The sequence below is a fragment of the Lytechinus pictus genome, chromosome 5 (genome assembly GCF_037042905.1).
Source record: "Lytechinus pictus isolate F3 Inbred chromosome 5, Lp3.0, whole genome shotgun sequence".
Classification (NCBI taxonomy): Eukaryota; Metazoa; Echinodermata; class Echinoidea; order Temnopleuroida; family Toxopneustidae; genus Lytechinus; species Lytechinus pictus.
This window is the reverse complement of record NC_087249.1, coordinates 27789721-27817239: the sequence shown is the minus strand read 5'-3', so window position 1 is coordinate 27817239 and position 27519 is coordinate 27789721. Positions and strand designations below refer to the sequence as shown.

The 27519-nt window shown below is 34.6% G+C and overlaps 1 protein-coding gene across 1 annotated transcript; it reads left to right on the top strand.

Annotated features, from left to right (window-relative positions):
* The first annotated feature begins 1218 nt into the window (after nt 1–1218).
* Nucleotides 1219–27519, top strand: LOC129262180 (MAU2 chromatid cohesion factor homolog). The gene is made up of 16 exons (XM_054900243.2): nt 1219–1523; nt 1714–1731; nt 4762–4827; nt 5480–5575; nt 6303–6425; nt 7268–7423; nt 8236–8311; nt 8958–9028; nt 10675–10869; nt 12484–12627; nt 12964–13050; nt 14546–14670; nt 18541–18652; nt 19607–19697; nt 20444–20571; nt 21376–27519. Exons 1-16 carry the CDS (start codon nt 1287–1289, stop codon nt 21439–21441), a joined length of 1791 nt encoding a protein of 596 aa, XP_054756218.1. The 5' UTR covers nt 1219–1286; the 3' UTR covers nt 21442–27519.

Sequence of the window (27519 nt, the reverse complement as noted above, 5' to 3'; positions counted from 1 at the left end):
TATCATAAAATTTTCAAGTTGTCAAAACTATTAAGGGAGCAAATCGATATGTTTGCTCCCAATACTTTCATGGGGCCGGATCACCCCCTCCCCCCAGGACCAACGCCTCTGCTCAGGGGCGGATCCAGCAAGCAAGCAAAAAAAAAAAAAGTTTTCAACCACAGTTTAAGGATAAAATTTTGACGAGCCAAAAAAAAAGTTTTTCAACCACAAATATCGTACCCGAAAAAAAATTGACAAGCATTGCTCATACAAAATACATTGCTCATACAAATAATGCAAGCGCGAAGCACAACTTAACCTAGTGGTCGATACTTTGACCTGAAATCTGGCGACCGTTTCATCAAAGTTGTCAGCACTGACAAGGTCTTCCTCCAACAGTTACCATAGTAACAGTCAGAGGCCGGTGCTTTTCAACCATTAAAACAAAGGATTTCACTGAAATTGTAAGCCGACTGACAATTTAGTTAGTGCATGCTGACAACTTTCATGAAACACCCCAGGACTTGAAAAAAAATAGAATGCCGATCAATATCAAAGGAAACAAAGTATTGGCGGGAAGCTCGAACTGAAATGGCTATTTAGCGTACAACTGGAAGCTTTATATTTTGATATTGTCACTGGCCTGAAAACTCTGGTATACATTTGCCATATTTGTTTTTTCTTCTCCTTTCTTCTTCTTCTTCTCTTCTTCTTCTGCTCATTTCTTCTTCTTCTTTTTCTCGTACCTGGCTTCTTTCGGCTCGAGGGGGGGGGGGGGGGTCTTTTAGTCCCTGGATTCGGCTATAAAAATATCTGGAAGTAGTTTGGATGGCTGGATGGATTTGGAGAAAAAAAAAACCTTTAAAATTCCCAAAATCGCGCTGCGTAATCAAGTGTTTTGCCTTTGGTTACTGGAGAAATTAATATTGAGTGAATCTGATGAACATATCTCATGCTAAAAAGTAATGTCGGTGAAAATATATATTTTGCACCTTGCTACGTTGCGGAACTTCGCGCCATGACTCTGAAGATGGTGATTGGATGAACTAGAGCTGTGTGTGGTATCATAATATAGGCCAAGCCTCGAATTTGAGTTGAGTGATGCGCTACACGAACAACTACCGAATACCAATATCGACATACGCTATATTTATATGCTTGGCATATCTTTGCACTCCATGCACGCAAAGCGAATACAGGAAACCCCTATTTTTCCATGACGTCAACAGGAGGTGGCGCTCGACCACAAGCTCAAATTTGACGAAGAAAAACGGTGAAAGAACGAAGGTCAGTGAGCGGAGAAAATGGCGACCACTCAGCATCCGAAAACCGATACTTGGTACATCGCTTTACTGGGTCTTAGTGAAACCTTTAGGACAGCTAGCCCACCTAAAATCAAGCATTGCATTCACTGTTTACAGTCAATATTACAATTTAAGCCACCGCCTCATATCGAAGCCAGGACGCATCTACAGATGGGCAGCTTATTGTTCACGCATACGAAGAATATGGATTTAGCGCGGACTCATTTGGAGAAGGCGGTGAGTAGTTAGAATATTTTGACTAAATTTCATATTCTGTCATTAATGGACAATTTAAACCTTAGTTTTCATTATAGTTTGTAATTTTTGTTTATATTGAGTGTATTCGTGATGTTTTTTTCTCTTTGACATATTTCATTCGTTCAACATTTAATTTTGAAATTTGTTTGTTTTTACATCTTTTCTGCAGTGGGCCATGGCACAGAGTGTATCCTTTCCATAGCAATATGTGTGTATGTATGGGACGCAGTCGTTTTCCAATGACTGCTCTTGCTAATGTGCAGTGCAGTGCGTTGCCGTGCACAGATGATGATATGCGTGAGTCAATGGTGCTTTAGTGCATTTGGGGTCAAGTCATTCTGTGTGTCCGTAATGATATGTGTGTACTACATGAACTCGACCTAATCTCAGGACTATTGATTCTAGGTCAAGTTTTTACAAATGGTTTGATGAGACATTTACGAATCATGTTGTGTTTTGAATTTCAGTGATTGAAAATTAATTTTAATATATTATAAACAGTAGACTAGAGTCGAGTCTAGACGTCTAGTGCAATACAATGTGATCATACAAATTGGCAACATGTTTGTTACATTGAATTTGAAAGCAAAGCTTTGCATACAATTTGAAAATGAAATGATGCATTAAACATAACAAACATGAAACTATATTAAACTTGACTACTAATTTCAACGTACTGTATGACTATGATAAATGATTTATATTCATCTTACAAAATTTACAATTTTTTATGTCAAAAAATTAATTTCATTGATCTTCCAAATTACATTTTTTCGTCTTCCAAAATCAGTACGAAATTTACATTTATTTTGTCATTACAAAATCCCGGGGGGGGGGGGGGGGGCCACTTACATTGACGAGTGGATACCATGCGCGACCCCAAAAAACATGTAAAAAGGATGTCTTTTTCAAGATGGGGCACGCTACGTACGTAACTTGATAAGGGTGTCAAAAACACAAAAATATTGAAAAAAGGGTATCTATTTCGCTTGGAAAAATATACGTGTTTAGGGTCAAATATGCGGGGATGATAAAACAAAACCAAAATGTTTTATAAAGGATGTCCTTTTTGCCCCAACACTACGTGTTTAGAGTCCGATTTGCGCGAGGTGTGGAAGGTGGGGCCGTACTAAACCAAAATAATGGTGTCTAACTAGGTAAAACCGACGACCGACGGACGCGTGACATAACAATAAAATATCTCTGTACTTGTTTAGGGGATCATTTCAGGGAATACTTGCTAAGAGTATCATTTTGTTTCCAATCCTTGTTAAGGGGTGCCTTTTCAGAATATGGAAAATACATCGCTGTACTTGTTTAGGGGCTCAGTTCTGGGAATACTTGCCAATAGTACATTTATTTGTTTCCAATACTTGTTAAGGGTAGGGATTCACACGCCAATACTTGTTAAGGGGTGCATTTTCATAATATGGAAAATACATGTTTAGGGTGCTTTTCAAGACCCCGTGGTCGCGCATGGTATCCATTCGTCAATGGAAGTGGCCCCCCCCCGGGTACAAAATATAGTTTTGTTTGTTCATCGTTACAAATTTTACATTTGTTCATTATTTTAAGTTATTACCAAATTCACATTATTTGTTCAACATTACAAACTTTACATACAGTTTCTTTACAAACACTTCTGCACTGGGAACAGGAGGGTTGCTCTTCAATTACCGTAATTATTTATAGCTCCTTTTTCAAGTTTACTTACGAAAGAGGGATATGCTTTCCTCATTACCGTATCTGGAGTTATTGTAAAAAAAAAAGATGAAATGCAGGGGTCACGGCTGAACCCCTAACTTTTTTTTCACTAACCATTTACAAAAACCTGAAAATGACCATCATATTGTGATTTTATCATCATGTTCAGCCCCCTCACTTTGGGCTTTGAAACCCCCCATCCCCACTCTCAAATTTGTTTTCGGCGGGTCACTGAAATGAGTGGACGTTTATGTACTTTAATTATGGAAGTTAAATTTTACTATGTTGTTAATGGATTTTCTACATCTGGTGGGGATATTTATCTGATTGCTGTTCAAAGCAACATTCAAATGCTTTTAGGCCAGTAACCAGTACTCTGTAAGTGGTGATGTAATTATTACAGGTCTGTAATACTAGTAGCCTAAAAAGTCTTGCCTAATAAGAACTATCGTTTCTTGTGGCAGGCATTATGTCTTTTTTTTTTTTAATGGGTCAGTCACATGGCACTTATTAACAGCTGGGTTTGATTGTGATTTTGAGGGATAGAGGATGATTACTTTTGGTACCGGTTCTTTACTGGACTTCACAAGTTCATGGTCAAAATACATTGCACAGCAAGTAATGTATAATTTCATTTAAAGGGGAATCCTATCCAACTAAAAACTTCCATGTACATGTACTCCAATACATAAAATGGATCAAATTTTATTTTTCATAAAACAATATACTACCTTGGTTATATTTAGATTATAACCCCAGGGGAATGGGTACTTAGGAGACAACCACAAATCCCTGATGATTAAGTACATGGCCTACATTGTATGGGAAAGTTGCCCTTGCGGCTTGCCACTTGTCATAATTTACTTACCCAGTTGCCAATTTGAAATCTACATAGTCTTAGGGATCTCAATTTTAAAGCAGCCATGAATTTCTTATTGCTTGTTTGATTTCTTTCAAACTTTCACCATTCTGTTTTATTTATTTTCCCCTTTTATTTTATGACCAAGGCAGGATTCCCCTTTAATTTACCCATATTTTCTGCTTTGACTACACATGGTACAGAATGAATGAATTGTTTCACATTAGACATTTTGATAAAAATGAATTGGGTTATTGATTGTGCACAAAAATACAAATTATTTAATTTACTTGTTGAATTTATATAATTTAGAGAATACAGGAATATGTGCTTTTAGATTTAGGTTTTAAAGCTTTATACTTGCTTTTAATGATTGGTTTTTAAAACGGGTATACTCAGGTAAATGTACATGTTAAGTATATTGACTTATTTTAGTCACATGGATTCCTGTAAATGTTTTACCTCCCACATATGTGAGAATTAATATTGTGAATTCAAATAATTTATCTCCCAAAATCCTAAATTATTCTGCATTATCATGGGTAGTTGAGGACAATCCTTATCAATTTAGAAACACCCTTAGTGAACTTTATGAGAAAATTTGTTTTTGTATGTAAGTCTGTGTTTTGAGTTTCCTTGACAGTACTGTGACAGATTCCAAACTTTGATGAAGTTAAGTTTGAAGCAGCCAGTCTCCTTGCTAGTATACATGAACAACAGGTATGTATAAAATAAGAAAAACAAAACAAAACCTGAAGCAATATGAGTATACAAATATTAAATTTCCCTAAATTAAACACGACCTAACATTCATCCAATGAATATTTTTGTAAATTTTATGAATGTAGGCTTTAGTTTAGGGGTTATTTTTCTATGGAAATAAATTGTATACATACATGTACAAGGGACGTTGTACTGGGACGATACATGTATATCCCCAAATGTCATGCAAATTTCAAAATAGCCCCCTTAAATTGCTCTTGAGTTCATACCAATTAAATTTGTAATTAACAGATGTAAAAAAAGGCAGCATGTACTGAAAATATAAACAATGTATTTTCCCTTTCTTCATATGCCTGCCTATATTATTTGCACTCTAGGTGCATGTGCATAATATAAAACAGACAGAAAACAAACTTTCAAATGATTCTGTGCATGACAGATTTTTTTTCTAGAAGATCTGTAATATGTAGAACTTGTAATTTACATACATGTATAATATATGTAGCCAGAATCAGGTCAAGTAAACCTGTTTTAAATGTCATTTTTTGTTATAAAGTGACAGGATTGTCATGGAATTGTCTGTTCTGCTCAGTGCCCAAAGAAACCTTAGTCATATTAATATTTAGCTATTTATCTTTTATTTCTGTAGACACAGCTACATCCAGCAAAGCAGATCTTACGTAAAGCAATCAGCATCTCACAGCAAGCTGCATTCTGGCGATGTAGATTACTCTTTCAATTAGCAGTAAGTTTTATAGACAACTATAATCTTTCGTATTGTGGCTTAATCATGGGGATAAAAAAATCCATTCTGGAAAGCTAAAATTGTAAAATTAATGAATAAAAGAGCTTCATTAATTATAGGGATTGAAAGTAGGCATCCATTATATTTAAGTTTGAAATGTTCTCATTCTTTAAAATAAAGAGAGTAATATGCTAATTTTCTGAAGACTAAAATTTACTTGAATTGAATCACAGGCTACTGTACAAAGTCAGTTTACATACATTTATTGCTGCTATGTTTAGTAGTCCTTTGGCAGATCTTCTGATTTCAAGAACATTGGTTACAGATGTAAGGTAATTCTTTTTTGACAGGTTTGTTAATTATGTTAATACATATATACTTGATATTTTTTGTTATTAGTGAAAAACATATCTTCATTGGTGAAGAATTACCAATAGTTGTCTAGTCGTCATTGACTTGAATTTTAGCCAGCTCTTATTCATGATTTTATGACACAGTCTTGTATGTTCTTCCATTACAGAAATTGGTATCAGTATTTGATGGTAGGAAACATGAAAAGAAGTACTGCACGTCTTTTTGCGCTTTTATGCCATTAAAAGATATACAACAATCAAATGCTTTTTATTCCCTAGGTGTATGTTTTAAGAGCTCTTTCACTATCTCTTTTTCAGTCATCCTACTAATTTCCTTTGATTTATGTCTAATTTCTTTTCCATTGTTTCCCCAGCAAATTCATGCACATGAGAAGGACTTTGTATCAGCATGTGATTTGTTAAGAGTAGGAGCTGATTATGCGGTAGTTGTAGGTTCAGTCTATACACAAGCTCTCTTTCTTCTTAGTCAAGGAGTGGTGAGTATATAAGGAATCTCCATAATTGCCCTTAATGTGTCATTTGTGGAGAATATCACAAGATGAAATGATTTAGATTAAGCCCTCCCAGGGAATAATTTTGCTTTACAAATTTGAATAGCATTTTTGGTCACAAGAGAAAAGCTCTCAACTAAGTAATGTGCAGTCCTATGTAAAAATAGGCTATACAAAAGATTTTATGCATAGCAGTCTTTCAAAAATGTGGAGCAAATTGCAATGCGATGCCAGGAAAATATGATTGAATATACAAAGAAATGAAATAAAAATGAGGAGATCATTGATTAGTTGATGCCCATCGAAGGCCATGTCCGTGGATTGGCCTTCGTGCCCCTCTTATCGCCCTTCTAGATTTATTGTGCCATTTAAACAGAAAACTCCATTTAAACTTTAATATAGAAACATGCCCTGTTGGATAAGTGGCCTTGCCCTAAAAAATATTAGAATTTTAGGCTTAAATAAACATCACTTTATTTTATTCCAATTGTTTCAGAACTGCTTCTCATGGACTTTGAAAACAAGTTCTTCATTCAAAATATCTTTGATGATTTTGGTCTGAGGCACTGAACTATGATTTGTAATTTTGGATCCCTATTGCACCCGCATCCTTTGGCAGTAATTTGCTTTAATTTGCCACACTTGACGCAGGTGAGGCAAATGGATAGTTATGGCGTACCTCTGCAGAAATTACTTCTTCAAATTCTAGAGATTTATAATCCTAAAACCTGAGATACGGACCTATAATTAGTAAATGCAGGATGCGGAAATTCTTGCAGTAGGGGGATCCATTATTGTAACACTGTTATTCTATATTTATCTTGCAGTTATTATTAGTAGACAAGAAGTATGGTGAGGTAGATCCAGTGTTGACATCATGTGGTACAGTGATAGGATCCTACCAGGGTACGCCTACCAATAAGGAATCTCTCAAGGTCTATTTCTTGGTACTACAAGTCTGTCATTACCTCATGGCAGGACAAGTAAGTATACATACATTGAAACAATACTCGATCAAAAAATGATAAAACTCTCTAAGACCAGAATACACAGGTGTTTTTTTATCAGTGATTAATTCAGACCACATATTGAGAAAGAGTCTAGTTATTCATGTTAGTTGTTACTAAGATTAAAGCATTAATGAGATCACTGTTTTGAATTTAATATGAATATACATGTCATGCTATTAGCATAGATATTGAAGAAGAGTTCAAGACGTTTCTTCAAACATAAATTATATTTACAGAATTACTGTTTGCAGTAAAGTATTTTGTTTAAGAATATGATGATAGTCTGTTTTTCTGTAGCATTTAAGATAATGAATATACCGATATTAAAATTGTAGCTTTGTGTTTTCATGTTTCCATGCTATATTTACCAGCAGATTAAAGCACGGTGCAAGAGTTTAATTGGCTTGCCTTATGATGATTTTCAAATGACACATACCATTAACACTCTTGATGTTAGCTATTTATGTACACATCATTCCACTTTATTTATATTAATTCATGATGCACTTCTAGTACCGGTATTTTAAATTGTTTGCTCATCTGCTTTTTGTTTTCTTAGAGGTTGTTCAGGTATCAGTTTAAATGAGTTTTGCGATTTCTTTAAAATGTGTTAAAGGCTGAATTTGTGATTTTTTTTTTAGTAAACATTGAAATTGATTATGAATCATGACCCTGGTTATCTGTTTTAATAAAAATATATATAAATACCGGTGTCAGCTAATTCATTCAATTCTTGAAATAGAATATGTTAAACCTTTCTTTGTTGTTGTTGTTGTTTTTGCCAGGTCAAAAGTGTGAAGCCAGCTCTCAAGCAACTACAACAAGCAATACAAAGTATCACTGTATTACATACGGAAGAAGGTAGGTTATTGAAAGATAATTCCATTTTGATTCAACCTTACTTTACTCCTTTCTGCTCTGCTAAAGTAAGAATAATCATGCTGCTTAAATGACAATCCCTAGAAACTTCCTTTGTGATAAAGTAAATTTTCGGGGGTATGTACATACACAAAGAAATTATTGCTTTCATCATATCTTTTCATAAGATATTTGGTAATTGAATGGGTTTTCTTATCATCTCTTGTTATTGTCATTTAATAAGCTGAAATCTTTGTAGATGTTTCAGAAAACTGTTTGTCAATTACGAACAACTTTCTCGCGATTGGTAACCTTGTCTTGTACGCAATAAAAAAAATCCAATGATAAATCTAATGATGAAGGGGAAAAATCAGAACATTGTCCTAGGGCATTAGTATGTTCATCAATGCTGTCAGGATTATTGTAATGCATACTTCTGCAATATCCTTTATTATGGTCTGTATTAAAAATGAAAGAATAGGTGTATTCATCTTTATTGTATTTTGAATGCTTTACAAGGTGCGGGTAAATCAACTTTGGTCATTCACTTGCAGTAAAATGACAATTTTCTTTAGCTTAATCTGTGTTTATAGTGTTTATTCTTGTGTTCTTTATCAGTTTATTCTCGTTTTTTATTTCTTCTTGCCAGAGGAAGCTAGTAATCCAGCCGATCAGTTTCACTGGTTACCAAAGGAACACATGTGTATATTAGTCTATCTGGTAAGGTTACAAAATAATACTAACCCTTTCCTTTCAATTGAGTATATGAAAATAAAAAAGGCCCAAGTCCATAGGATGTCATTTCGAGAAAATCGAAAAAAAAAATGGATATTTTCTAAATTTGGGTAATTACAGTATATTTGGCCAAAAGACGTCAATGAACATCATGAAACAAATTTTTTATGAACATTAATATTCACGTTACTTATGGGCGGGGCCTTTTGTCTGATGGACTTAGGTCGTTTTTAGAATCATATGGAGCTGGGTCATTCTCATATTCATATACATGGTAGACTTCTTTGGTAAGAAGTAAAGTAATGAAAGAGGGATGAATGTAAGAAAAGCCCAAGTCCTGGACATAGACTTTTCTTACACTCATACCAGATTTTCCTCCTTTATTTAAAGTATTTCTGAGATGATTTCAGATTTATCATTTAGACGCAAGATGAGTCATTGTATAAGGAACATTTTCCCATATTTAATTCAATTTCGCCAAAAATTGGACTTGGGCTGTTTTTATATTCAGATACTCAATTGATGATGAACCCATATTCCAGCAATATCAATTAGGCAATGCTCCTTCTTTTTTAAATTTAAGATTTATTCCTTGCATACTAAAAATTGTTCAATATTACTTATTACTTATATTGAGTCTGGTATTGAGTAAATATCTTAAAGTGTCATGAATTGTTTGTTTGGCACTCCTTTGCTCAATATTGAACTGACCTTTTAAATGTAATGTTTAAATCACTTGCTCACTGCAACCATCCTGCCTGTGGGGAATCTGCAGGTAGGACTATGGTATGCCAATGCTGTACATAACACACTCTTTAAAAAATCATTAAAATATCACTTTTGTAACCAAAATTACTAATTTCCATACAGTTGCAATTTATTTTTCATTAGGAACTTGGGAATAATTTTTGTATTCACCAGAGTGCTCAAAAACTTGAATTTTGGGCATATTTTTGTGAACGCCCTCTATTGGTGGAAAGTAATATGGCAAGACAATTTTCAATTTTCAATCTCTATTTTTAATCAAGAAAAAATAATTTAAAGAATCAAATTTACATAAGAGCCAAGTTATATGATGAATAGCTGTATTGTAAACTGACAGTGTAAGAAAATCAAGCATTTGTCCCATAGAAAAAGAGAAAATAAGCCAAAATTGCTACCCTTATTTTGCCACCCATGGAGATGTAACTGAGAACAAGGTTATATCATAACCTTGTTCATTGAATGAGTGGTTTAAATCACAGTTGGTCAAGAGTGAAATTTTTCAAACAAACCTTTACTAAAATCTGAGGTTGTCCGTTTCTTTTCTTATTGTAGTGCACGAGGTGGATTGAGATCCAGATTAAACCAGGCCCTCTTATGATTGGTGTTCCTTATCACTGGGATTTGAATACAGGGTCTAATATGGTGATATTCTCAATTTAATGGGCATTTTCCAAAATGTTCGAGAAATTTCTGTTGGATTCACTAAACTGCTAATAGCATCTCAGTTGATTATTCATAAGTGCTTACTCTGTTGTCAAAGCAACGTGAGGGATGTGCAGAGATTTGTCAGTAATGGATTATCTACATACAATCTATCCCTGTCTTTGCAATCTTCTAACCATTATTCTTTCCATCTCTGTTCCTAGGTCACAGTAATGCATTCAATGCAAGCAGGCTACATGGATAAGGCTCAGAAATACACAGACAAGGCCCTCTTACAGATCAGTAAACTCAAGATCCTTGACTCCCATCCGATCCTATCGTCTTTTCAACTCATGCTGTTAGAACATATCATCATGTGTAGATTAGTCATGGGCCAGAAGTCACTTGCAGTACAAGAGGTAAGGAAGGATGATAACAATGATGATTACAATACTCTGATCTTACAGAACATATTATTCATCTGGGATCTTCTTGAGAACTGTACAGGTCATCGTATTTTGGCTTGCCTGCACGCAATGTACGCTCAATCCCCACTCTCTGGGTAGTACCACACATAACATCCGAGAGGGTACTGATTTAAGACCTGGGTAGGGAGTGGAAAATAGAAATTAAATTCTTGCCAAATGCTATTTGTCTTGCAGTTGCAGTGCGAATGAAATCTTAGAATTTCTGGTTTAAAGTCCAAGAAATTATCAACAGATCTATAACACCTTCAATAATGAAAGAATTGAATGTTGTCTTATAAAGAGGAAGGTCGTCTTATTCTATTTTTTAAAATCAGAGGGATGTGTATAGTCATTGTGCATTGACATCATCGCACCTCCACCTTACAGGCTGTAGCCATTGCCTTACATGTGTATGAACAGTTATGCCGCAGTCGCATTTCCCCAACGTTGGCCGTACAGCTAGTAAAAAACAGCCGTTTTATTCACTTTTATTCAAACCACCTATATGTAGCTGGTACAAAAAATGTTAAAACGGCTGCTTTCAACTCGCCGTAGGGGAAATATGACTGCGCCATAAGTGGTCTGCAGCTGGCGCATCTCTGACCACTCTTGTTTCCTTGTATTCCTGAGGAAGGGTGCTATAAGACTATGATATATGCATAAGGTCTATTTGATCCCACTGCAGTTTAGTGTCCTTTGGTGAGACATCAGTCTACACTTTGTCACTCACATGTTATATGGCTACATGTTAGGATGTGAAAACCAAACTTGGACTTGCAAATTTTGTTATTATAACAAATTTTATGAAATGGGCCCCAGGAATATATCATATCTGTGAATTGCTTGAAGGTGTCATCCTGAATAATTCATATATTATTCGTAGTAGTATTAAAGTGATTGGTTAACATTGGTTTGACTTTAAAAAAATCTGAGCTAGAAGATCACACTTGTCACCTGTGTCTGTGATATGTTACAAAAATGAAGCCCAGAAAAAAGTGCGTTCGAAAATAATTATTTAGTGCTTCAAAAATTGAAATATAAAGTGACCGAAAACACCATCTTAATTTCATCCCATACACTTATGTGTACTATTTAGGCGTCTATAAGACGCCTATTTACAAAATCGGGGTTTGCCTTGTAGTTTTAGCTTTTTATTCTCAATAATGGTTGTTTTCAGGGTTTATTAGTTATAATACATGCACTTGTACACATGTTTCATCTTGGTTTGAGAATTTTTTAAATCGGCTGCTCACAAAGTTAAACAATACCTTTAAGTGATGTATTATGTGTTATTATCGATCAAAAGTCCTTCATTTACTTGCTAAAAAATTGGTTCTTTGGTAGTGCAACCACCTCATAAACGGGAGGTTGTTGGTTTTATTTTTTTTAGTCACAACAAAGACTTTCAAGCTACAGAGACTTGACAATAGTCATGTGGAGTAGAAGTTGGATGTTTGTTCATAGTGTTTTGCAATTCATCTTAAAATGATTCACCTTTGAAATAAAATGAAAATGCACTGGGCTAATTAGTTTTCATTCCTATTGTTGTGTCTTCCTTTTTAACAGATTTCACAAGCATGTCAAGTTTGTTCCCAAAACCCTAGATTATTCAACTTACATAGAGCACAGCTGCATACGTTATTAGGTCTTTACTCAATGTCAATGAACTGTATGGAAAGTGCAGAGGCGCAATTCAATACAGCATTACGGGTAAGTAAACTAGGTTTTATCTTTTGATATGTTTTAACCTCCTAGACTTGATGTGCCAGTAATTTGTAAGTCCACCATTGAACAAGTTCCCACATAGTTGTCACTTCTCTGCTATACCTACTTTACTTAATAGGGACTTTTCCTCATTTACCCTAAAACAATATCTGTTATGTTGGATTTAGAAATCACATATGTATGTATTTCTTTGGCTCTTAGATTAGTTTATGTATGTATAATCCCCCCTCAGCCTGTATGTACATTATCAGCTAAAAAGCATAGGATTATTTGTGTGGCCTGATGATAAAATGGATTTGTCTTTTTTTTTCCCCACCAAAGCAATTAACTTCGCAAACAGAACTGTGGCAGTTTATCTCACTCAACCTGGCAATTGTCTACCTCCGGTCTGGTAACAGGCAACAAGAGGTAAAATCAAGATCTTCCTTATTTTTAGGTTTACTTTGATCTTGACACATGAAAAACTTTTTTCCCGGTATAAGGGTTTATTAATGAATAACCTTAATCATTGCTATAAGGTGGATGTTAAAACTCCCCAAACTTTTCAACCTGCATTATTTATTTTGAATAGGTGAAGATGAGTGATACCTATTAGACCATGTATTGTAGTTTGCTTGCAAATTGTTGCCTCTATAGTAAACAAAATGGCCCGAATTCACAAAGATGGTTTTGAAAACCATTAGTTAAACCCATTGTTTACGTAGATTTCCTGCATAAATTACGCTTAAATACTGCATATATAAACAAAATGTCCATTGCTGATGCGTGCTTTTATCACAGTGCGCCAAATTGGCGCCTGTTGCCATGATTAAGTACGCTATTTCATTCATGAGTCCACTGTTTTGAAGAGTGAACTCATTAATTCAAAACAGTGGACTCCTTAATAAAATAGTGTATTTAACCATGGCAACAGGCATCAATTTGGCACACTGTGACAAAAGCTGGCATCAGCATTGTTTAATATACGCGGTAAATAGGCGTAATTTATACAGGAAATCTGGATAAACCAAGGGTTCTACTGATGGTTTTCAAAACCACCTTTGTGAATTCGGGCTTATGAAAACCCTCTTCTAGAATTATGTTCAAATTTTGAGAAGCAATTGTGAAAGCAACTGGTAAAGCCGTAATGGGTACATGGACATTCATATCTTGTATTTATCGTTCATGTAAAGTTTGATTTGGAAAGCAGTATGATTTCTTGTCATAGAGTAGACTCGATTTGAAGCAGCAGTTATTGTAAGTGATGCACAAGCATGCAGTTTAATTGAAACTTGATATACTAAGTCCCTTGGGTACAGAATATTTCCTTGATTTTATAAGCCAGTTCTTAGTTCCTTTCTGCACATGATCAAAAGATTCTGCACATGATCAGAGGAAGGTCATTGGTACTAAAGTGACATGGTGGTTTAAAAGCTAATGAGATAAGCACCAACTTTGATGTCTTGATTATTCATATATTCCTTTGAATTGTGTTTTCATTTACATCCACAAAAAAACAACAATGCGTCCACGAACGACTGGTATTTCACAGTTTGCCAAGGACATTGTGCAACATGCTAAAATATGCATTCAAACTAGAAATGCAGCAAATACCTTCATAAAGTGTTCATTGGTGTGCTATTCTAGTCACCTGGTCTATTCAATTCCTTCATCCTGCTATGTAAGGCATGCTTACGTAATATCTCGCTTTGAAATCTGCCTATCATAATGAAAGAAATGAAAGGTCATTTGACCAAAATTGTCCATGAAATAACTACAAACTATTATACCAGATTAAAGAAAATGAGATACATGCAATACAATGATGCAATGTTCAGGATTATATGAGATCTTTTAAAACCTAACTTGTAATTATTACAGTAATCATAATTATATATCTATTCCTTGTCTTATCTTGACCCAGTTATTATCACTACTAGAGAGAGTGAATCCTGAGACAACACACATACATGCACACAGTCTCAAAGCTGCTGGTTTCTATGTCAAGGGTCTTCAAGCTTTCTTCCAAGCAAGATATAGTGAAGCAAAGTAAGTTTTATATCCCTTACTTAAGATTGTTGTATTAAGAGTGTACACAAGGATAAAAAGAATAGTTTTACTACGAAAAACGTTTGCCGTGAAATAGTTCATTTTCCTTGCTGACGTCACGCATAGTCCATTTTTCCCTAGGGAAAAAGTGAACTATATGTTTTTTTTACCCCCCCTACCTCGCGAGCTGTGCGGCGCGATGTGAGCAGAGCGCTGCTCAGCCAAACGGCACTCTCCACAGCATGCCACGGGAAACTTTCGGCGAGCTGTACTAACCAGGTGCGCTCGCTGAACAGACGATCCATACGGCAAGACTTATTATTTTCTCAACTTCTCAACGATTGTTCTATATCGACTTATTAAAAATCGTTTTGCTGTAAAATGGTATGAGTGGAAGGGATATAAAACAAATATATAATGACCCATTCTCGGAACAGGCTAAAACTATTCGTACTCAGGAACATCACATAGTACTATTCTCCCTCGGGCCGATGGCCCTTGGGAGAATAGTACTATGTGATGTTCCTTCGATGCGAATAGTTTTAGCCAGATCCTCGAGTTTCATTGTATATTTGTATAATATCCTTCATGGTTGTCTTCACATTAATGTACCTGGATACAATGGGGTGATCTTGCAGTCATGAAAGTGTTTTGTTGTCTGTTTTTCCGCCCTCTTTTCTCCCGTACAAAGTCCTCAGCTCTCTGATGTAATTAAAGGTAAAAGAAAGTAGTTGCTGCAAAAAGTTATTTAATGAGAAAGTCTTATAAATCGAGATTAAATGTCGCCATATTATCGTAGATTAGATCTAGATCTGGTATATTGATGTAATGATGAAATCTTAGCTGAAAGCCGATAATTCTGATGCTCACTAACTCAAGAAAGCATATGTGGGACATTGTGTTAATATTGCTGGGGAAAATACCCGACATTTGATTGAATTCAGTGCTTATTTTCCTCATTTTTCAACAAATACACATTTTCTTCCAGAGCCATTTGGCACATATTGGCCAGATGAGCTTATGCCGTGGCGTGGCGTCCGTCGTCTGTCATCTGTTGTCCGTCCACAATTTCAAAATGCTTCTTCGTCATTTCAAGTCCGATTTCAATTCTGTTTCCTTTATATGATAGCATTAGGTGGGGGATTCAAAACTTCTACGCAGAATTTTGAAACTCTTTAAATATTCTAATTTATGCGTATTTTTAAAAATTTACATAAAATGCTCCTCTAATTGTTGACCCATTTTGATTTTTTTTTCTTCCATCTGGTAGAGCTCCATGAGGTTCACCAAAATTGTCCACAAAATTTTGAAATTTTGTCTATAAAATTATTCATGCTAATTTATGCAAAATTTATTCATAAATCACAAAAATGTTTTTTCTCCTTCATTTGTTGATCAATTTAAATTTTGTTTGCTTTATATGATAGCTCTAGGTGGTGATACAAAATTTCAACATGGAATTTTGTAACTCATTAAATATGCATATTCATATATTTTCAAAACTCACAAAAAATACTTATATATTTATTGATTGATTTTGATTATTATTTTTTGTTCCATCTGAGAGCTACATGAGGTTCACCAAGGTTCTGCACAGATTTTAGAAATTTTGACTAGAAAATTATTTATGCTTAATTTATATGAAATTTATTCATAGATCACAAAGAATGCTTCTATGTCATTTCTTCATCAATTTCAACTCTATATCTCAATTTATGTCACCAATATAGTTCATTACAGTGTCAACTGGGCTGAAATTAAAATTGTGTTAAATTTTGTTGCGAGATGCCGGATGTGCTAGTTTTTTTTTTCATACATACAAACACTTTGGTGGTCATTTCATTAGATTCTGTTCAAATTCATGGTATACATTTTTAAGTGCATTGATGAGCACAGTTGCGCAATGCTAGTTACTGTAATGAGGATATTCCCCCACTTGTCCTCGAGCCTTCCTATTGTTTAGAAGGGCTTTCAATGGTAACTAACAATGATTTTGATTGGTTTGTATGTAAAAAGATTGGCAGGAACTTTAAGAGAGATATGACAGAGGAAAGAACAATCTCTAGAATACTGATTTATGACAATCGTAGCATTCTCATCTTACAGAGTTCTGATAAAATATGACAGCTCTCCAGAATACCATCCCTGGTTGAAATGTTAGATCTTTGTGGAAGCACCGTGGTGTAGCGGTTCTGACTCTCGCCTTGTAATCAGAGGGTCGTGTGTTCAAATCCCACCATGGCTTTAGTGTCCTTTGGCAAGGTGTCAATCCACACTTTGCCACTCTCACCCAGGTGCTAATTGGGAACCGGTAGGAAACAATAGTCATTGTGGTTGGTTTAGCAAGTGTGCGCCTAACAGGCTGCTTGAAATGCTATGAATCCAGTGACCGGGTAATAATAATTGTGAAGCGCTTTGAGCAGTCGTAGATTGATAAAGGGCTATAGAAATGCCTATTATTATTATTATTATTGTAAAATTATTCACTCAAACCATCATGGATGAATTCCTGGGTATATATGGGAGTCCTTGTGAAGTCCCAACCCCCCCCCCCAAAAAAAAAAGTTCAAACAAACACAACTCCCAGGTGACATTAACAAATGAACATTACTTAGGTCATGAGAGAGCTTAGTCCTAGTGCTCACTAATCTTTATGAGAGGTGTAATTACCTAAGTCTCTTCCTTGAGATCACCCGACTGACCCGAGTGACCGTAAAAAGAAACACAGGACCAGGTGCAATTTTAATGAAATTTAGAAATAAACCCCTGTAAGTAGAAGTTTCAAATCCCTATGAATTGATTAACTAAATAAGTGAAATCTAAATGTAATGGTAATCTAGATTTGCTGCCAACCAGGGCAACAATGTTGATCATGTCTCTCAAATACAGGCGCAGAGAAAGTGCATATATGCGCTGCTTCTTTTGGGACATCTCAAATTAATATCAGTGATAACATTGAAGCTCATGTTTACATGCAAAATGCTTGGTCAATACAAGAATTTGAATAATGCATCTTATGTTGCCGGCTCAAAGCCAATCATTTGATTAACCCTAACTAGGCCGGGCTTTTTTGGCTGTTCTGTGGCCGGGGTGGGGGAGGGGGGGTTGATTCAACCCCCCCCCTGAGATCTCGGCCGCCGATCGCGCGAGCGCCGCAAAAATTTGCACGCTGGTAGTGTGCGATGTAATCTATAAGGCTGTATGGTAAAATTTTCCAAAATAATGAGATTTTATTTTATATGAATTAATTATGCTAATTTATGCATAAATCATACTTTTTGCTCTAATTCACTAAATAAAGCTCCTAGAATGCTAATTTTTGGTAAAAATATTCTTTGTAGCATTCTTAACAATCGCAATTGAAAAAAACTTTGGTTTAGAAATCAATTTCTTATGTATCTTATTGTTTTATGAATTTCTTATGTATTCCTTTGTTTTTCAACCTTTTGTTTTTCTTTTTTTTTCACCAGATTTATTGCACAACCTTTTTGAAGCATAATTGTGCTAAAATCAATTGATTTCAGCTGTTTAAAGCAAAAATAATCATATCTTTATGAATAAGATGAGAAAACTCAATTTGCATTGACTTTGTACACAAAATCACGTTTTGGAACAATTTATGGTCTTACATGCACTTACGAAATGTTGTGTAATTTCGGAATCGTGTACCCGGGCGTCGCAAATTAGGTTTTAAAAGATGCGCGAGACTTGAAAGTAGAAACTCTGTGAGTGGCGCGGTCAAAAAATTTTGCGCGGCGGAATGATCGCAGAAAATGTTGAGGGGGGGTTGAATCAACCACCCCCCCGGTCAGTTTAGGGTTAAGCTTTATGTATCCATAATGTAAATAATATACCCATTGTCTTGTGCAGGAGATACCTTAGAGAGACGCTGAAGATGGCAAATGAAGAAGATCTGAACAGACTGACAGCATGTTCCCTGGTACTCCTTGGCCACATATTCTTGTCATTAGGAAACAATAGGGTAAGATTCCATTGCTAGAAACCTACCATATCACTCATATTTTGACCACAATCTGTCTCTGTAAATGCATTTGTCTGCATGTATTTTTTCATTTCAAATAAACATTTATTTTTCTCCATTTTACAAAATGTCTTCATTTTTGTTAACAAGAATTCATATGAAATCAATTTCCATAAAGAATATAAATATGATAGATACATTCCAAATGTTAAACTACAAAGAGTTTTAAACCATTGAGGGAGATTAAACCCCCCATCCAGTTTTTTTAAGTGTACTGAAATGACTTGTTAGTAAGTGCACATTGTGCATTTGGGCATCTCAAGATAAAAAAATTTGTTGATTAGATTGAGTGTGCATGCATTTAAAAGAAGGGAGGGGTTGAATTGACTCTACCTTTTGAATTTTAGCCATAGCTGTCTGAATAGTTTACAGTACAATACAATATTAGATCTCGGGGGGGGGGGGGGGTGATTCAACCCCCCCTCCTCCCCGGTCATGGAACACCCAAAAAAGGCCGGTCTGGTTAGGTTTAATCATTTGGTATAGTTTCTTCCACAATTCAATCCACTGGCGGATCTAGGGGGGGGGGGGGGGGCACAGCCGGCCCGTGCCCCTCCCCCCTCCCCTTTTGAGAAGCAAAATTAAAATTTGTAATGTAAAAATGCCATTAAAACCGAGGTTTGCTTGTCAAATTTATCCTCCGAAAAATGTGCCCCCCTTTTTGGAAAATCCTGGATCCGCCCCTGATACAATCTCATGACAAGAACTTTACACACAATTTCTTTTATCTGTAAAAGATATTAGTTTTACTGGTAAAATTGATGAATATAAAAGTAACAAATTATATAAAGGTGCAATAAATTGAGTTTTTTAAATAATAAAATGTCTGTATTAGCTTGATCAAAATGTACATGTAATAGATTTCATGTTTATGATTTTCTTCTTGTTACACAGGAAAGTCAAAACATGGTGTTGCCAGCGATGCAGTTAGCAGGCAAGATTCCAGACATGCATATACAGCTCTGGGCATCAGCATTACTAAGAGGTATGGAATGTTCATGCGCTATTGTTGCTTTAAAGTTTAAACTGAGGACAACATTGATTTTACTATTCATGCTGAAATTTATTCTACGTAGCCATGATATTACAAGAGGCAGAGGGATTCCCCTTCTTCTATTTAGGTGATTTGTGAAGTTAACCTACAAATTGCTCAAGGAATATGGATAACTAGGGATATTGACATGTAGAAAATATAGAAGAAATACAATTGCTGTTTATTGCAATTTAATTTTGAGTGGATTGTCTAAAAGTGTCTGGTTCTCCACAGACTGGATGGTTTGGAGATGGGAAGATTTAATCAAGGGAAGGGGGTGGGAGGAGAACAACTGATAACGGAGTAAAAAGACGTGACGATTGACAATGATGATGACGATTATGACGATGATGAAGATGATGATTGACGATGATGATGATGATGATGCTGAAGATGATTATGAAGATGACGATGACAATGATGATGATGATGAAGATGATGACGACGATGATCATGATGATGATGATGATGATCATGATGATGAAGTTGGCGATGATGTTATAATGATGAATATGAGATGTTAATGGTAAAGATTATATTTGCAACTATGACGATGATTATGGTGATGATTGTACATATAGCCTTCCAGAAGTGCTCAAAAATCGTATAGCTATCGAGTCCATGTTGATAGTTACAACGAACATGATATGGATGATTTGTGCTATATTTATTTCACATCATTCTTGTTTTCATTACAGATCTGTACCACATGTCAGGGGATCCAGTTAGGCAGAGTGAAGGGTATCAGATGCATAGTTCATTTTCACAGCAACTCCTCTCAGATCACTTCCAGTCCTCGCAACAACCTGAACACAATCTCATACATGTGAGTATAACACTCTCTGAATTCATAATGTCCTCACAACAACCCAAACACACTCTCATACTACATGTATACTTCAATATCTGAATTCACTTTTCCTCACAACAACCTGAACACAATCTCAATATAATCTCATACATAAAAGTGAATGCACACAATCACTAAAGCCATGCATTCACAACAACCTGTATACAATCTTTTACAGGTAAGTATTCTATAATTTCTGAATTTTACAATGGCCTCATAACAACCCAAACATTATCTCATACATGTGAGTATGATTTTATATAGTGGGTGATTGAAACTTTAATGTTTATATGAGAGTAGACTTAGGAAGCGTAATTCAAATTGCCTTTCCTAGCTCCTAGCTTCAACATCTATTGTGAGATAAAACTATGCCCACATTAATAGCTTTGCTTTGCTTATGTAAAATGTCACACAAACTTAAAACCACATAATGACTTAAAATAACTTTGACACAACCTCATTCATGTAAGCATACCACAATTGCTGAGTTCATACTGTCCTGACAACAATGCAATCTCATACATGTGATTAATTTGCATTCTCTGTATAAACTCTACCAATGCCATATAAGTGTCCCTTTACCAACTATCTTACTGTCCCACATATTTTTGGTATACTTGTGCTCGCACTGGGCATATTTTCATCACCATTTTATTACATTTTAAGAAGTTTATTTATTTGTATTACGAATGTGAATAATAACGAAGATGATACATTTTAATCTATTGCAAAGCCTTATCTTTAATTTTTTCTTTTTTATTTATTCATATCTTATATCAGTGGACAGATGGCCCTATTCCACCTCACCTCTTGCAGTCAGAAGGTGCAAGTACCAGTATCTTGTAGCATTCCAAACTCCAGAGGGCGGTCTTCAACCCCTATCTAATCTTTGATCACCGGAATCATGTCTGTCTTTACCATAGCAGATAGTGGACTGTGTTAATGAGACAATAGACTCGTGGCATAGCAGACTTGTTCTGGTTAGTTCAAGATGTTGCCGTCTCTTGCTGATGTGCGCCATAGATCGTAAGGTGATTGTTGCTGAAGCCCTTTGATTTCTGATGGGGCAGTGGGTTACCCAGAGAAACCTGCAGTAGTGCAAAGAAGGTACTCAGGAAGTTATCCCTTCTTCCACCTGTTGCTTGACCAACATCACAAGCTCATTCCAGTGTATCAGGTGGATAGATGAACAAAGGTGACAGTTATGATGAAGACTATTTGTTTTAAAAGGAGGAAAAATGATAACTCTGTGATCTATCGTATGCAAAGAGCAATAGAGAGAAGATCTCTGGTTTATCACTATGTATCGCAGTGTCTATTGCTCTACTCGACAGAACAACTGCATGTTGTATTACCAAATACTGGCCAAGAACTGGCACGGTGTTTGGAATTTACTGGTAACTTGTAGTTGTTTGGCTATGTGTCCTATCTATGAGGGAGGACCAAGATCAGTAACTCTCCCATAGATGACAAGAGAGGGCAGCAAAGGATTTTTGCTCAGAATATTGATGCCAGGTAGAAGCTTTATGTGAATAAACTGTTATGATGGCACTCCATGAAGTTCAACAATTGCAGTTCAACATTGCATTGCAATTTGCAAGGTTGCATGCACTCACATTTCCGAGGCTTGGTTTTTATCTTGATATTGGTGTAAGTAACAATAAGAATTTTATTTCAGGAAACTCATTAATTGATTTTCTGCAAATATTTAGGAACCACTTCATAGTAAACCCCAAATTGTCCTTGCTTGCAGAAAACATGCATTTTTAACCACTGCAATCTATGCAACACACATCTAGGATTAAAATGATTTTGTATCTTTCTTTGGTGATAACACCAATATGTCTTGGATAATGGGTATGGGAAAAACATGTTAGGATTGACTGGTGGCTAAAATTTGAGTGCAATCTATGAAAAAAGGATGAAGAATAAAATGAATATTCCAAAATCCATTGATAAATATAATTGATTGGAATAGCATATCATGAACCATTAATATTGAGAAATCATCTCACAAGGTTCCTCTCAATGTTCAGATGAAAAATAATTTAGAATTTTTTTGAAGGTGTTCAAACATATTAAGCATAGTGTAATAAAGAATAAAATTATGAATTTCAATATGATCATTCATTGTCAGGCATATATGCAAAATATTCTTCTTATTATAAGAACATCACATTTGAATCAAACATGTTATTAAAGAAAGAAACTGGGCCCTCCTATACTTGAGCATTATGACAGCAATGCCACTGGTTTATGCAGCGTAAGGAGTATTTATCAGCACACCAGTTTCATGTTGCATAAAACATGTTATTGATGAAAACTCTAGCCTATCAGTAGTATGTATCATGGGAACCTGGCTTAATGGCCAGTTAGAATCAAGTTTTCTAGTATCTACATGGTTTCTTAAAAGCAGAAATACCATGAGTTTATGCAGCAAGGTTTTCAACATTACAAGTAGCGGATGACATAACATTTTGCAAAGTGTCTCTACAATTCCCAGCTATAAAAGCGTTTTTTGTACCTGATTATAGTAATAGCTTTGTCTATCTCAATTCTTTTCTTTCATTTTCTTATGAGTCATTGTCAATAGCCAAGAGATTGATACATCTAACATAGCTCATATGTATTTCTTCTTATTGCTATGCCAGTTGAAATAGAGAAGGCAGCCAAGCCTTCACTTATGTGTTTGTGAAGCTGAAGCATGAAATGTACAAAACAAATAATTATTTTCTAAGCTTTTTAATCATTGAAAGAAAGCATTGCTTTTGAAATATTTCAAATTTTGTACCATTTTTGTATATCACTGGGTATGTTAATACCTCCAGAAATTAAAGAAAAAAAATCAAAAATTAAAAATTGCCTCTTGGAATGTGTATGTTTGCAATGACTCCAAGGTGGTTATAGTATTCTGTATATATTGTGTAAATACTTGTATATTATGTAAATAATTAACAGATCTGAATCTTGTCTTTGCTTCTTTTTTATATTTAAACAGGAGCAATTTTTTGGTCATTGTTAAATGTAGAGGATTTAGAGAGAGAGAGCGAGAGAGAGAAAAAATCATTCCTTGTTGATAATTGGTTTATATGTTGTCTGTAAGTCTATTCATACTATCATTTTTGCATTGTTTTTTTTTCTCCAGTTTGAGTGTCTTTACAAATTATTGGATTATGTTAAACATGGAATTTAAGTCTGTCAGAAGTTATTATAGTGCGTGTCAGTATGTGTGTGCATGTTTACTATCATGCAGATATAATTTGTGCCATCTATTTTTGTTGTTGGGGAACATTCTTTGAGGCTACATACATGTATTGTTTACAAAATTTGAACAAATGGTCAGGTTTTGAAGACAAAAACTGAAATTTAACAGTAAACTCATGTCATGAAAGATATAGTTGATTTATGAGTGACAAGAGTTTATTTGATTTGAGATGTTTTGAAATGGGTGCTGCATAGATACTAAATAAATTAGAATATGTAGTCTGTCAGTCACAAGAGTAATTATTGAAGATAGTTGTTCACTTTGTGGAGGTTGGATACAATCTGAGTGTAATAATATTGGTGTATGTAGTATGTTTTTGGAAGTGAAGCCCTGATATGGACCCTATTGATGAATCATGGCTGCATTTGTTCATACAACACCGATACATTTTCTTCTTTTGACTTGGGCAATGTGAATTTGTACCAGCAGGGGATATAGTGGAGCATTTTAAGTACTACTCTTGGTCAGAATGGATTGAAACCTCCGCATGAATTGCAAAAATCGTAAAATAGCCTTAAAAACGTACATACTGAAGCTTTTCGAAATGCACTCACCGGAGTAAAGTTGCATTAATGGCTAGAATGCTAGAGCAAAACAATATATAATAGAACCGAAAGAGACAATGGACAATGCAGAAATATACAATCTTGTTCATTTTATTATAATTAATAACATCTTTGTGTATCACAAACTTCCAAAATCAGCAAGTTATTTTAGATCAAGCTTCTACAAAGTGATTAATTTCTTTTTTTATAGTAATTTTGCCATAAGAGACATCATCTTCTCAATCTGCTGCAAGCATTTGGAGGGTTTCATGAAACTTTTTGTCATTGATTTTCAATGACAGTTATAAGCTACTAGAAATCTTTGCATCTGATTGGCCGAGAGCAAATTAGTCGGTGAAAGTAACTGACAAATTTCTTCATGAAATGCTCCCTAGAGTTGATTACTAATCAATGTTTTTCTTTTCTTGATGCAGTGAGAAACATTTTGTCCATCATACTATCACTTAAAAGAATGTACTAAGAGAGTCCAATAGTCTTAAATATATTGTTATATATTGATGATGAAGCCATACTGAATATATTGTAATAGATTCAAAATGACTCTTCGGAGTAAGTTTTCCTTGTGATTTCATTACATATATTAAATATTAGATTCCTGTAGGTGATGTGATCCTAATTTCATCTTATATTTGAAGCTTGAAATCAAGATAAATAAATGAAGTGTAAGTTTCCATTAATTTGTAATTATTTAAATGATGGTTACAACTAAATTGCAGTGCAGCAGTATGAGGATCAGCATTTTCTTGAGAAGGCATGACAAATCAGATGCATGTTTGACTTTGTATTATCAATGTTAAAAACTTGCAGTTGGTCGATATCCATTCACAAACAATAACATGCAAAAAATCAAAAATATCATTTTTATTGGTTTATATTTTGGGCCTCAATCGATCACACATTGTGCAGAAACTTGTAACCAGAGTATCCCTTCTATTGTTGCAACATTATTAAACATTAAGCTTGATGTCTCTCAAATCCGTCAATATGTGGTCAGAAATGTTTTTGAATAAGTATACAGAAATCTGAATAATCACATTGACTTTGCAGTGGATGCAAACTTGGGTATTTAAGATCTCATTCCTCCAAGTTTTTTGACATACCCGCTTCCTGGAGAAATTTTCTCCTTTTTCTGCTTGTAAAGTTTTGGACTCCAAATGAATTGTGAATATTTTTTAAAGTATTAATTGATAAGATTTTTTTTATGTCCTCGATTAAAGCAAAGATAAAAATGAGGATTAGTTTTTCTAATTTTGAGACAAAATCCTGCCTTTAATAGTGAAGAAGATGAATGTCACTTATTCAAAATTTAATTGGGAGCATTATGTACTCTTTGGATTTTAGTTGTTAGACATTTTTGCTTTTTGCCAAATATATGGTTTTTTTTTATCGTCTAGTTTAAGTGTGTACCACCTTGACAGTTTATTTCTGACATTTAAGTAATATGTAGCTGATGAATTTTAATGCAAATCGTTAATTTAGATGAATTCTGAATATTATGTTGATGATAATATGTGACACTTGTTATTTGGTGACAACTTATATAAAACCTAAAAAATATAGAACTTACAAAAACGATGAATTCTGGAGACCCTGTTGCATAAAAGTTACAATTATTGCTCCTTTGGTATCAATGGTAACTACCAAGATAAACAGGCCCATAGCTCATTCAAAATCAGAGACTCCATGCAAGTTGCCATAATGGGAATTACAAAAAATCTACATAGGAATACTATGGCATAAAAATTCAATTATTGAACAAAAAAAAGAAGATTTTACATCATGGCCCTGTAAGATAAAGAGGTAAGATCAATGTTTACAATCAGACATAACTTTTGGTGCATGGTTTTCATAGACTTACAGTGTCACTTAATTACTGATTATGATATTGCTCAGCTCAACCCCATTGTTTGTTGTACAGTAATTGGGAAAAATCTCTTGTCAATTAGCCCAGACAATTGTTGGGATTGGTAATCTTGCACAAAATAGGGGAAATCTTTCTGTAAGCAAACATAGATCAGAGGGGTATTACTTATCTTTCACTCATATTTGAGTATGAAAATTAGGGATACATAATTTGAAGAAAAAGTAGACTAAAATGCATTGTGTTTGTTAAAGCTAAAGTTTAGTTCCATCTTTTACCTGTTTATGACATCCCCCCCCCCCCCATTTTTCATTCACTGATTCATCATTTATTCTCATTTTCACTGTGACTGCTGATGGAATTTTTTTTTTCAAATTAAAGACACATATGAAGGTTATTACTAACTTTTGGATAATAAATTTTTTTTATAGGAGTTACTAAATTATGTAATGAACATAATGATCAAATATACAGTTTTAATAGTCTCATAAAAAAAAACCAGTACCATTCAGAGAAAATTCATCTGTGTTCTTTCATGTAATCCTTTTTAAGTACATGCCCCCTAAATATTTGTAAATTGTCTGAATATTATTTATTTTCAGCATTTCATAGAGTGAATGACAAAAGCCAGAAATATATGAAATGAAAATGAGATATTTGCAACAATTTTGATAGTATACGTACCAAGATTGTAATTTATGATATTGACTTGAAGAGGAAATTTGTATTACAGGTACAACAGATCCAAGATTTGTATACTGTTATTTATATCAAAACAATGATAAAATGGATTCTCTACACTTTGATCAAAATAAATGTATGTATTACGAAAATATAAGTAAGGAATTTTGATTATGAAAATTAGTAATATGCCAGCTGCTAATCTACATAAAAGTTTTTACTGACAGCTATTTAAAATATGGTGATTGAACTAGGCATATTTGATGAAATGCATTAGTTTTAATGATTTTAAGCTTACTAAAGCTTTGCTTTATTTCTTTTTCTAACTGTTCACCCCATTATCTAGTGTTTTGTTCATCTTGTTTATTTTGCCAGGGGTATGATATGTATATCAGAAATGAAAAAAAAATGAAATGTTTTGAGTAGCATCTGAAAGGTAGGACATTTTCATTCTTATAATTATTTATATACGTATTTGTTAGTTTTTTTGTGTGTACAGTACATGTATGTAAAATAAAAGGGATGAAAGAAATATGGAAATACTGAAAAAT